Source organism: Rhinatrema bivittatum, chromosome 1, assembly GCF_901001135.1.
Source record: "Rhinatrema bivittatum chromosome 1, aRhiBiv1.1, whole genome shotgun sequence".
Taxonomy (NCBI): domain Eukaryota; kingdom Metazoa; phylum Chordata; class Amphibia; order Gymnophiona; family Rhinatrematidae; genus Rhinatrema; species Rhinatrema bivittatum.
In genome coordinates, this window is record NC_042615.1 from 9,949,735 (window position 1) to 9,962,915 (window position 13,181).

The 13,181-nt window shown below is 46.5% G+C and overlaps 1 protein-coding gene across 1 annotated transcript in view; it reads left to right on the forward strand.

Annotated features, from left to right (window-relative positions):
* The window catches only part of KIAA1109 (KIAA1109 ortholog), a 590,259-nt gene that overhangs the window by 107,956 nt on the left and 469,122 nt on the right, over positions 1-13,181 (forward strand). Inside the window, 1 exon segment of the mRNA XM_029584454.1 lies at positions 9,696-9,813. Coding sequence (XP_029440314.1) covers positions 9,696-9,813 — 118 coding nt within the window.

A 13,181-nucleotide genomic window follows, 5' to 3' on the forward strand; every position in this document is an offset into this window, starting at 1 on the left:
CACACCCCTCCGGACAGGTTTGTGGAGTCTCCGTGTCCAATCCACAAGAAGGCGGCATTAGAAGTCACCCTGGCGAGGCTCCTGTCCTTGAAAGCCATAATCACAGTACCTGCATGGGAAATGGATTCTGGGCATTATTCCATTTATTTCATGGTGCCCAAGAAAGAGGGCACTTTCCGGCCCGTATTAGACCTCAAGTCAGTCAACCGATACTTAAGGGTCCCGAGGTTTCGCATGGAAACTCTGCGCTAGGTCAAGACCGCAGTAGAGCCAGGGGAGTTCCTCATGGCCTTAGACTTGTCAGAAGCCTACCTGCATATCCCGATCCATCAGGATCATCAGCGTTACCTACGCTTCAAGGTCCTGGGACGACACTTCCAATTCTGGGCTTTGCCCTTCGGGTTAGCCACGGCGCCGCGGACCTTCACCAAGGTGATTGTAGTGGTAGCAGCAGCGCTCAGACGGGAAGGAATCCTTGTCCATCCCTACCTAGACGATTGGCTGATCAGGGCGAAATCCCGAGAGGAGAGCCATCGGGCAACCAACAGAGTGATCGCCCTTCTGGAAAGTCTGGGATGGGTAGTCAACCTGAGCAAGAGTTGCCTACGGCCTTCCCCAATCACTGGAATACCTGGGAGTCCAGTTCGACACCCAGGCAGACAAAGTCAGTCTCACCACCAAGAGAAGATTAAAACTCCAGATGCGTCTACGGTCCTTGATGGGAGCCAGCCGGCCCATAGCTTGGGATTATCTGCAGGTTCTCGGTCTCATGGCATCCACCTTGGAAGTGGTATCCTGGGCGTGGGCCCATATGAGACCACTACAACGCTCCCTTCTCTCTCGATGGAGCCCACGCTTCCGGAATTACTCCATGCATCTACCTGTACCAGCCAGAGTGCGGACCCAGCTTCGGTGGTGGTTGCAGTCCGACCACATGAGCAAGGGGTCGAAGATGTCCTCCCCCACATGGACTCTGCTCACCACAGATGCCAGCCTGAGCGGATGGGGAGCGCACTGCGAAGAGCTCACCGCCCAGGGGCGGTGGAGCAGAGAAGAGTCTGGGTGGAACATCAACAGTCTAGAGGCACGGGCAGTCCGGTTAGCCTGCCTGCAATTTGCTCCCAGACTGCGGAACAGAGCAGTCAGAGTGATGTCCGACAACGCCACCACGGTGGCATACATCAACCGACAGGGCGGAACCAGAAGCCAACAGGTGTCCCTAGAGATAGCCCCACTGATGGCTTGGGCAGAGGCGAATCTCCAGGACATCTCCGCCGTCCACATTGCCGGAAGGGACAACAACGCGGCAGACTTCCTCAGCCGGGAAAGCCTAAATCCGGGAGAATGGCAGCTGTCCCCCACAGCCTTCCAGATGATCGTGGATCAGTGGGGGACTCCGGACATGGACCTACTAGCGGACAGGTCCAATGCTCAAGTACCCAGATACTTTAGCCGCAAGCGATATCCGTTCTCTCACGGGATCGACGCCCTGGTTCAGGCATGGCCTCCAGGGACCCTGCTATACGCCTTTCTTCCGTGGCCCCTGCTGGGCGCCCTTATACACAAGATTCAGAGGCACAGGGGCCTAGTTCTTCTAGTGGCACCAGACTGGCCAAGAAGACCCTGGTACGCGGACATGAGAAGACTACTGACAGGGGAGCCTCTTCCACTGCCTCCGCTCAGGGACCTGCTGCGTCAAGGTCCCATCCTCCACGAGGATCCAGCTCAATTCTCTCTTACGGTCTGGCCATTGAGAGGGCTAGACTGAAGAAAAGAGGTTACTCTGAGCCGGTGATAGATACACTCCTTCGAGCGCGCAAGTTTTCCACATCCCTCACCTACATAAGGATCTGGAGAGTATTTGAAGCCTGGTGCGACACTCATGGCACCAATCCACATACGACTACTATCCCTATTGTTCTGGATTTCCTGCAGGATGGGCTTCAGAAGGGTCTCTCCCTAAGCTCCATCAAGGTTCAGGTGGCTGCGCTGTCTTGCTACGGTCCCAGGAGGGATGGCAAGACCATTGCTATGCACCCAGATGTTTCTCGCTTCCTGAAAGGAGTCAAGCACATTCGTCCGCCACTGAAGTGGCCAGTGCCCCTGTGGAACCTCAACCTTGTTTTGGATTTCCTCGCGGGATCCACCTTCAGACCCCTTTGGGGCCTGTCTCTCCGTTTGCTAACTTTGAAGATGGTGTTCCTGCTGGCAGTGTGTTCAGCACGCCGCATCTCAGAGCTACAAGTGCTGTCCTGCCGTGATCCCTTTCTCAGAATCACTCCTGAGGCTATCCATCTGCGCACGGTTCCCTCCTTTCTACCTAAAGTAGTCTCACAATTTCACCTCAACCAAACCATATCCTTGCCTACCACGGCGGGTTTGAAGAAATCAGAAGAAGGGCGTTTGCTACGCCATCTCGACATCGGCAGATTACTGCCCAGATACCTGGAAATGACAGAAGCAGTACGAAAGACGGACCATCTGTTCGTCCTTCACAGCGGGAAGAAACAAGGAGAAGCGGCCTCACGGCCCACCATCGCCAGCTGGATCAAAGAAGTTATCAGAGCGGCCTATGTAGAGGCTGGGAAGTCACTGTCTCTGCAGGTCAAGGCTCATTCTACCAGAGCGCAGGCGGCCTCTTGGGCAGAATCTAGGATGCTGTCGCCCGCGGAGATATGTAAGGCGGCGACGTGGTCCTCCGTCCATACCTTTTCCAGATTTTACCATCTGGATGTCCAGGCCAGGGAGGACACAGCATTTGCGAGGGCAGTCCTACGCGGTCCTCAGGCAGCCTCCCACCCAGTTCGGGAGTAGCTTTTGTACATCCCACTTGTTCTGAGTCCACCTGGCTACACGCTAGGAAATGTTGAGATTACTTACCTGATAATCTCCTTTTCCTTAGTGTAGACAGATGGACTCAGCATCCCGCCCGGCTGCCAGTATACAGGGGTTTCACCGATTCAAGGTAAGCCTTATCACTTCTTACATGAGTGCATCCACTCTACCAGGTGTCGACGTCTTCCGGTTGGGAACGCTGGCGGTCTCCAGCTACTATCAATCGGTCAGGGGAATCCTGTTTCACTAATTCATTGATCGGTCAGTACACATATATCCATAACAGCTTTTGCAAGGAAGATTACTGAGTTGCTTCACTTCCTGTGGGGGTATATGTACCCGTGCTGACGTCAGATCCGTCTCCAACTGCTAGCACGAGCACACTATACCCACTTGTTCTGAGTCCAACTGTCTATACTAAGGAAAAGGAGATTATCAGGTAAGTAATCTCAACAATATGCCAACAGAACCTACAACTTTACCTTCCCATTCTGTATTGAGGTAATGGATAAAGCATGGGAGTCACCTTTCTCTGGACCATCAGTTTCGAAAAGACAGATCTAAAATTTAGGATGCAAAAATCAAAACATTATGGGACTTCTATCACATGCATCCATTGTGGTTGAATCTGCATTGAAGAAAGCAAGAAAAACTAGACTATACTCCAATACCTCTCCTACAAAGGATAGTCAGTATCTAGATGATTTTGGCAAAAAGGTGTTTTAAGAAACAATGCTTAATGCAAAGATCAGCAACACCAATTTTATATTGCTCAATATTTATGAGTGTCTACAGAACATAAAAGCTGAGTCAAATATAGATCCACAGAACACCCAGCAGAAGCAGGGTATATTGGACATGGAAGAAGGACTCTGTCATCTACTTCAAATGGTTTACGAAGGGTTTGATACCTCCAGCTCGAATTTAGGTGTCAGCTGTTGCAGCCCGAAGAATAGCATGGCTCTGAGCAAATGCTACCCGAGAAGAAGTCCACGACAAGTTGGTGGACCTCCCTTGTAAAGGAGAGACACCTTGTTCGGAGAGAAGCTTAGAGAGACAGTAACACAACTAAAAGAACAGAGTGTAGCAGTCTCATCACTGACACCTGCTGATGAAATCCCTCCAAGGTGTTATTTACCTGCCTTACAGGAAACCATTTTGTCCTAAGTGTTCTTATAGACCATACACCTCTTACAGATCTCCGCCTTACCAACTGAGATCACAATCAAATACCACCCCGGCTTGAGGACGAAATCGATCTCAGAGAACACCAAAAGAACCACAGCTGGCTGTTCCAAAACCAGAACTGTCTTTTTGAGTCAATCAGGCCACAGCAACAATTACCGGTGGGAGGTCAACTTCTCTCATTTTATCAAGAGTGGAGCCAGATCACATCAGACTGCTGGGTGCTCAATATAATAGAGAGGGTATCAACTAAAATTCCATTCAACAGAGTTACCACACTTAGCCCCACCTTCACGGAAAAAAGAGGAAGTGCCACTTCTTTAGGAGATACAATTACTTCTTCACCTGCATGCGATTCAAGAGCTGCCTCATTACCAACATCATCGTGGGTTTTACTCCCAATACTTCCTCATTCCCAAGACGAGTGGGGGCTTACGTTCGATTCTGGACCTCAGACCTCTAAACAGATTCCTTCAGAGAAAAATTCAAGATTTCTTATCTGAAAACAATTTTACCCTTTCTACAATCCAACAATACATATACTCACATCCCAATGCACCCAGCTTCATGGCATTACCTTTGTTTTCAAGTAAATGCCAAACATTATCAGTACAAAGTCCTTCTGTTTGGCCTCTTTTCGGCACCCAGGGTATTTACCAAATGCTTAATAGTAGCTGTGGCCCACCTCCAGAATCCAGACATAAAACTTTTTCCCTACTCGGACGACTGGCTGTGGTAGCAAAAAGCCCAGAATTACTACAAAAACATCAAATCCAAACCATTACTTGTCTAGAAACATTAGGTTTCATCGTCAATTACGAAAAGTCACATCTTGTCCCATCTCAAACCCTACAATTCATAGGCACAATTTTAAACACATGACTGTGCAAGACCTTCCTCCGGGAGGACAGGATTTGCACTTTTCAAAATGTAGCCTAGATGCTAAAGCTACTTCCACATCCCACACTCACATGTGTTGTTTACAGTGGGGCTTGAAGTCTCAGTGGAAGCAACACTTCCATCCCATGTCAAAGCGATTAACCCTGACTCAACCAATGTTATATGATTTGGATTGGTGGCTGAGTCCTGGAATCTTAGTCAGGCGCCCCCTTTCGGAACCCGACTCATCAAATAGTGATAACCACAGATGCTTCTATGAAGGGATGAGGGAGCACATGTATTAGGCTTCAAGACACAAGGCCTTTGGTCCCCCAACTAAAGGTTGCTTCAAATCAATCTACTGGAGCTTTGAGCCATATGATACGCAGTCAGAACCTTTTCCCACATCCTACACAACAAAACTGTCATAGGCTACACAGACAATCAAGTACATAAATAAAGAAGGCAGATCAGGTTTGCGCATTCTTTGCAAGGAGGCAGATTTAACAATAGAGTGGGCCCTGACTCACTCCATACATCTCCAAACTACCTATCTATAAGGAATAACCAACACAGAGGCCGACCACCTCAGCAGGATCTTTAACCCTCATGAATGGGAACTTGACCAAGATGTAGCAAACTTCCTCTTCAAGAAGTGGGGAACTCCACACGTGGACCTCTTTGCAACCGCGCAAAACACAAAGCTTCAAAACTTCTGCTCCCTATATCCAAGCCAGTATAGAACAATCCAGGATGCCTTTCTTCTCGAGTGGACGGGATACCTACTGTATGCGTTCCCTCCAGTTCCACTGGAAACTCAAGTATTGCAGAAATGCATAGCGGATGAGTCTGATCTCATTCTCATAGCACCAGCATGGCCCAGGTAAACCTGGTATACCTACCTGATGCATCTTTCCATACATCCATTGATCCTTCTACCGAACAGACCAGACCTTCTAACACAGGACGAAGGGTCACTAATTCACCTGAAGCAAGACTCCCTTCATTTAACAGAAGGGAGATGGAAAGGGTGATATTAAATCACCATCAAATTCCAATGGAGATTGACATTCTCATCTCATCAAGAAAACCATCCGCAAGGAAAAATTCCGCGGGTAAATGGCAGAGATACCACCATTGGTGTGCGTCAACAGGTATTAACTGTTTTATTCTTCCCTAGAACCTTCTACTCGAATACCTTCATTATCTCTATATTTCTCATTTAGCTGTTTCCTCCATAAGAGTACATCTCAGCACCATAGCGGCTTACTATCCAGCCGTACAAGGAACATCCATATCTATTCACCCCCTTGTATCCCGCTTCATGAAGGGTGCCTTAAAGCTCAGACCTCCAATCACAAAACCGGCAATACCTTGGGACTTAAATATGGTTTTGGAAGCATTGATGCTCCCACCCTTTGAACCAATGTAAACATCTCCATTAAAATGTCTCACATGGAAGGTATTTCTGGTGGCCATAACATCAGCTCTATGAGTCAGCGAACTTCAGGCCTTGGTCCACTATTTCCCTTAGCTCTAATTCTATCATGACAGTCACCTTGCAAACTCACCCATCCTTCCTTCCAAAGGTAGTTTCAGCTTTTCATTTAGATCTGACCATTACTTTATCAACTTTTTCCCCGAAACCACACTCAATAGTCTGGAAGCCCTACTACGTACGCTAGACTGTAAAAGAGCATTAGCCTACTACAAACAAAGAACTACCACTACAAACAGACATTCCCAACTTTCTCTCTTTTAACCCAAATGCCCCTGGTTTACCAGTGACAGAACAAACACTATCCAACTGGCTTACTCAGTGCATATATTTCTGTTACACTACAAAGTCTCAACTATCTCTTCCAAAGTAAAAGCTCATCAGCTGAGAGCAATCGCCACTTCAATAGGACAGCTCAGACAGGTCCCTGTGGAGGACATCTGTAAAGTAGCAACATGGTCTTCACTTCATACCATCACATCTCACTATTGTCTCCAGCATCAAACAAAATCTGATGCACTCATGGGGCAAGAGATCTTACATCACGCAACAAATTCATAAAACTGTCCACACTTTGCAAGGATACACAAATAAGACCTTTTTTAATAATAATAATAAAAAAACAAATGTGTATGTTTGTGTATGATATGTGTGTGTTTTTTCTTTTAAGGAGTATCCTATGCTACAGATTCAGGGCTAGGGACTCCCATACAGTATGGCTAATTTAGCCTGTTTATCTGCGGAAAAAAGCAAGCTTGTTCACCGTTAATGGTGTTTTCTGTGGATAGCAGGATGAATTAGCCATGTTTCCCCTCCCACCTCCCTGGACAGTTTGTCTTTCATTCTATCACTGTTCTTTCTCTAAACGCTCCTGTTTACCTTTGCTATGTTACAAACTGACGGAGAAGAGTCAATTGTGCGGGAAGCAACCGTGCAGTCATAGAGGAATGAGAGAGATGAAAGTTTTCAATGTTCTATGAGAAGTTCCGCACCGGGCCGCCAGGTGGCGCACCCAGACAGCATGGCTAATTCATCCTGTTAGCCACGGAAAACACAGTTTGTGGAAAGCAAACTTGTCTATAAAAAAAAAAAGTTAGACAGAAAGGAATGTAAGACTCTTAAAACTTTTATGAAGGAATGAGCAATATTTAAACCTAACTGAAAAGTTCCTCTTTAATGTAAAGATGAGCAGCAGTTTGATATAGGCAATATATAATGCGTTGATGGCTAGAGGGCTTGGTGGTCTCCAGTGGGATTTTCTTACCAGTTTTATGAGTAAGTATATGGTGGCATTTTCTTTTCTTCCTGCTAGACCAGTCCTTACATATGGGATTTTTCCTCCCCTTAGTTAATGGAGTCAGAGGACAGCTTTCTTCACTCTGGGCTTTAAGGAAGGTGTGGCCCCAGGCAGTTGCCAGTAGTCTGTTTCTTCAGACCAGTATTCCCACAATGGGATCTCAGTATAGTCTTGAGAGCCTTTGCGAAGTCTCCCTTTGAGCCAGTAAAACAAGAATCCCCCAAGGACCTATCTCTGCAGACAGCCTTTCTGATGGCGCTCTCTTCCTCCAGGCGCATCTCGGAACTACAGCCCTCTCATGTAGAGATCCTTTCTTGGTGTTTTACTTGGTGCTTTCTACAGACTTTGATCACTCTATGGCCAGTGCCATCCTTTTTGCCCAAGATGGTATCTGTGTTTTTACTTAAAACAGTCTGATTCGCTCCCTACCTTTAGAAATAGTGAGTAACAGGGCAGAAAGAGTATCCTACACCTGCTGGATGTGCACCAGGGACTCCTGAGATACCTAAAAGTGGCAAACACCTTCAGAAAGTCAGACAGGTTGTTTGTCTTGTTTTCCGGGCCCTGGAAAGGGGAAGCAGCCTCCAAGGCTACTTTGACTAGATAAATCAAGGAGGCATAGGTTTCAGCCTACTGTCTCTTGGGTAGACAGGTGCTGTCTGCACTCTGTGAACACTTCACAAGAGTGCAGGCATTGTCATGGGCGGAGATCTCTTCAACCTCTCCTGATGACATTTGCAGGGTGGCCCCATGGTCGTCCCTGCATTCCTTTGTGAGGTATCAGACTGAATGGATGGCAGGTACTGCCTTTGGGTTGGGAGTACTTAAGACAGCTCTGTCATCTTCCCTCCCTGGTGAGACACAAGCTTAGGTAACGTACTATGTGCAAGGACTGGTCTAGCAGGAAGAAAAGAGAGTTGAAATTATTCTTACCTGATAATTTTCTTTCTTTGAGTCTTGCTAGACCAGTCCAAAACCTGCCCAGGAATACAACGCTAGCAAAGTAACATCTCTAACACGTTCTCTCTTGTGCTCGCCTCTTTCTTCACCTAGAGTAAGGCCTTGCGGATGCTGGACTAAATTAAAGTGTTTGTTAGGGGGGTTTTATTCTTGTCATAGTGCTCTGGCAGCCGACTTCTGGCAACTTATAGCCCAGAGTAAGACTATAAAAGATGCATATTCTTTGAGTCTGTCAACTGAGGGGAGGAGAAATCCCATATGTAAGGACTGGTCTAGCAGGACTCAAGGAAAGAAAATGATCAGGTAAGAATAATTTCACCCTCAGTTGTATATTTTGTTTTTATTTCGTAAGCCACCTAGAACAGGTATTCTGGAAATTAGGCAGAATATAAATTACTGTAATAAATAATAAAAATACCAGGGATAGGCAAGCCTGGTCCTTGAGAGCCACAAACAGGTTTGGTTTTCAGGATATCCCCAGTGAATATGAGGAGGAAGATTTGCATGCATTGCCTCGATAGCATGCAAATATATCTCAGGCATATTCATTGTGGATATTGTGAAGAGCAGAACTATGCTACTCCATTGCTTGATGCAACTCCATCGGTCTCTGCTTCAACGACAGGGGGGAAAAAAGGGAACTGGATTCATTCAGCGACCAAGAAAGGTCCCGACTTATAAGGTCCGGTGGAAACGAGCACGAGGGTAACTTGCTGATGCGGTGGTTACTGCCCTAAACCAACAAGTCTTGATACTGTTGCCTCAGGCAGCAGATTGCCTTGAGCTGCCCCTGAATAAAATCATAATAAATAACACCTTGTACACAGCAAATATAACAAATTACACTCCTAATAGGATATAAAAAATAAACTCTTTTTCATGTGCTTGGATCATTGAAACCCCCCCCACCCGCCCACCATGAGCTAAGGAGAGGGAGTAATGAAGGAAGTGGAGCGATCTTCAGCTGATCTTTCCTTCCTGGCGTTGTTCACATGTCACTGTGTCTAAGCTAACACAGATTCTCTAATCCTCTGTTTGCAGTTTCATTTCATTGCCACCTATCCCCGGATATGGAACATGCCGCAGTTGTGGCAATGTGAGCTTGAGGTTTACAAAGCAACGTACCACTTCATCTTCGCCCAGAAAAGCTTCTTTGCAGGTAATTTCCCCAGCACCGTGACGGAAATATCAAGGCTGCTTTGTTTGACAAATAATTTCCCGCCCTCTCCTTCCTTGCTTATGTTGTGTTAGTGTAAAGCCGGGTGGCTTTGTTGTCTACAGAAAGTGCTTGTCCAGAACAGCGGATGATTTTAGAATGAGGCACTTACCGCTCTGGTAAAGAAAATGCTGTTTCATGCTCTGCTTGAGCTTTGCTACACGCGAGGGCACAAACCAACCTGTGAGTCAGACCAAAAGCATCCAACAAAACTTGTGTACTTTTAAGCCGTTGGAAATGGAGTAAAATCCACGTGCCTAACTTTCCAATCTATCCACAGTGGAGCATTCCCGTGAGCAGGTGGCCTTCCATAGATTCATGCTAGTGTATTTTATAAACCATGTGCTGGGAGCTGCACAGTTTATCATTTAGTGTGGTTTATTATACCTTCTTGCAAATGATTCCAGAATACTGCGTAGTTCTTCTCCAAAATGACATGCTTAGGTTTCAGTATGCGTACATATGTCCAATACAAAAACATGCATACTTTCTCTAACTATTCTTTAAACATACACATGTATATTGTAGGTGCATAAAAAAACAACACACGTGTAATAACCCTGATTTATATTCGGAGGCAGGTATTTTATAAAGTATCCATGAAAATATTTGCATATGTATTTGAAATCACCAGTTCACTGATACCTCCACCAGTTCACCCAGTCCATCTCCCATTCACTTAGGCTCACTATGCTTTACCATGAACCCCCACCAATTTACCCAGACCTCCTTACCAAAAACTGCAGTTTAGAAATGTATACACGTATCTCTCTCTCAAAATAATGCTCACTGTGTATATGTAGAAATGTATACACGTATCTCTCTCTCAAAATAATGCTCACTGTGTATATTTAGAAATGTATACACGTATCTCTCTCTCAAAATAATGCTCACTGTGTATATTTAGGAATGTATACACGTATCTCTCTCTCAAAATAATGCTCACTGTGTATATTTAGGAATGTATACACGTGTATCTCTCTCAAAATAATGCTCACTGTGTATATTTAGAAATGTATACACGTATCTCTCTCTCAAAATAATGCTCACTGTGTATATTTAGAAATGTATACACGTATCTCTCTCTCAAAATAATGCTCACTGTGTATATGTAGAAATGTATACACGTATCTCTCTCTCAAAATAATGCTCACTGTGTATATTTAGAAATGTATACACGTATCTCTCTCTCAAAATAATGCTCACTGTGTATATTTAGAAATGTATACACGTATCTCTCTCTCAAAATAATGCTCACTGTGTATATTTAGAAATGTATACACGTATCTCTTTCTCTCTCAAAATAATGCTCACTGTGTATATTTAGAAATGTATACACGTATCTCTCTCTCTCTCAAAATAATGCTCACTGTGTATATTTAGAAATGTATACACGTATCTCTCTCTAAATAATGCTCACTGTGTATATTTTTGAACCCCTGGAACACACTCTAGGGGAATTTGGCTGCAGATGATCTGATTTAACAGGTAACCTGTAATCCTAGTTCAGTAATTTAAGGGAGCAGAAATGTATACCTTTTGTGAGGTAGTTAATCAGGTTTATTATAGCAACAGATAACTATATTTACCATATGAAACCATTTTGTTTGAAGTTTCAATTTAATTTTGTAAAGAATTGTTCCCTGTATGTACCCGGATCAGTCCAGACCGTGGGTTGAGCCTCCTTTCCAGCAGGTGGAGACAGAGAAAAACTCAAAGGGTCTCCTATATCAGAACAGAGCCTACCCTGTAGCCCTTCAGTATTTGTCTGTCTCCAGCAGATGGATCAGCTCACCCTGTGGTCTCCTGATCTGGGCTAGTCAGCCTTCTCTTTTCTTCTCTTCTTATTGGATCAAGCAAGTATTTATTCCTTAGGGATTCTGGTAGGATTTTTTCAAATTAAAAAAAAAAATTATTAGTTTCAAGTTAATCATTTCAGCTGTGCAGGAGACGGTCCCGTCTCCTGGCTCTTGCCGGACTCAGGGGGGCTTCGCCCCTTGTGCTGGGCATAGCCTGAGTCCGTGATTGCTTCCAGGTGTGGGGACCGAGGCTGGTGGTCCAGTCGTTCGTCTCCCCCCCCCCCCCCCCGGCTGCCTAAGGAGCTTAGTGCTCCATTATTTTGCTCAGTTTGGCTTTTTAGAAAAAAAAAAATACTTGAACCTCTTTTTTTTTTTTCCTGGGTTTCGAACCGGCAGCCAGACAGAGAGGAGCGTGCAGGCTTCACTCCCCTGCCTCCGCTCCTGCTGGCAGAGCTGCCAATCATTCTATTTTTAACTTTTTTTTCTTTAGCGCCCGGCTCCTCTTCGCTGAGGATGCCGTGGCCAGCAGCCTGCCTAGCGTGTGGGGAGCCCTCATTGCGCGAGGGGCTCTGCTCAGCCTGCCCTGCCGGGTGAGGAAGGTCCCTCCTCGGCAGGGCAGGCGAATTTAACCCGGGGACGGAATCCCCAGCGCATGGCCGGGCCGTTTCTGGGTCGGCAAACCCCGGGAACGGCCTGGCCATTTTGGGGATTTCGGCAGCTCTCGATTCGGAGCTGCCTGGGGTTGGGGAGCAAGAATTTCACGATTTTCCCCCCCTCGCCCCCCCCCTGGGAAATCCAAGGCTCGTTTTTCTTCAGATTTTGTTCTCCTCCTGCATAAATCCTATTTAGCTAGCTTGCAGAAGGAGGCGAAGGCGATGCTCTCAGCGGTCTCCGCTCAACGGCTCCTCTGGCTACACAATTGGTCAGCCGACCCATCCTCCAAGGCACGGCTGGGCACGTTGCCCTTCCAAGGTAAGTTGCTTTTTGGAGAGGACCTTGAGCAGCTTATTAATTCCTTGGGGGAAAACAAGGTACATAAGCTACCGGAGGACCTGTCCGAAACAATCTCGATCCTTTATGCCCTCCCGTCCTCACTTCCAGGGACAGAGGAGGTATACGCCCCGCGGAAGCGGTGTCTCCTGTAGGGGTTATTCTTCCCGGTCTCAATCTTGGTCTCAGCCCTTTCGTGGGCGTCGCTCCTTCCGCGAGGGACAGTCTCAGCGCGCCACTCCAAAGCCCGTCACACAATGAAGTTCGGTTGACCCATTCCTCGGTCCCCTTTCTGGGCGGTCGTCTCTCCCTGTTCTTCGAGGAATGGGTCAAAATTACGTCTGACCAGTGGGTCCTCGACATTGTCCGAGACGGTTACGCCTTAGAATTTGTTCGCGACCTACCGGACCTTTTCATATTCTCCCCATGCGGTCGTCTCAAGCGGGAGGCGATGGAGCAAACCCTCACCAGGCTACTGAGTTTGGGCGCGGTTGTCCCTGTTCCGAAGGAGGAGCTCGGCGT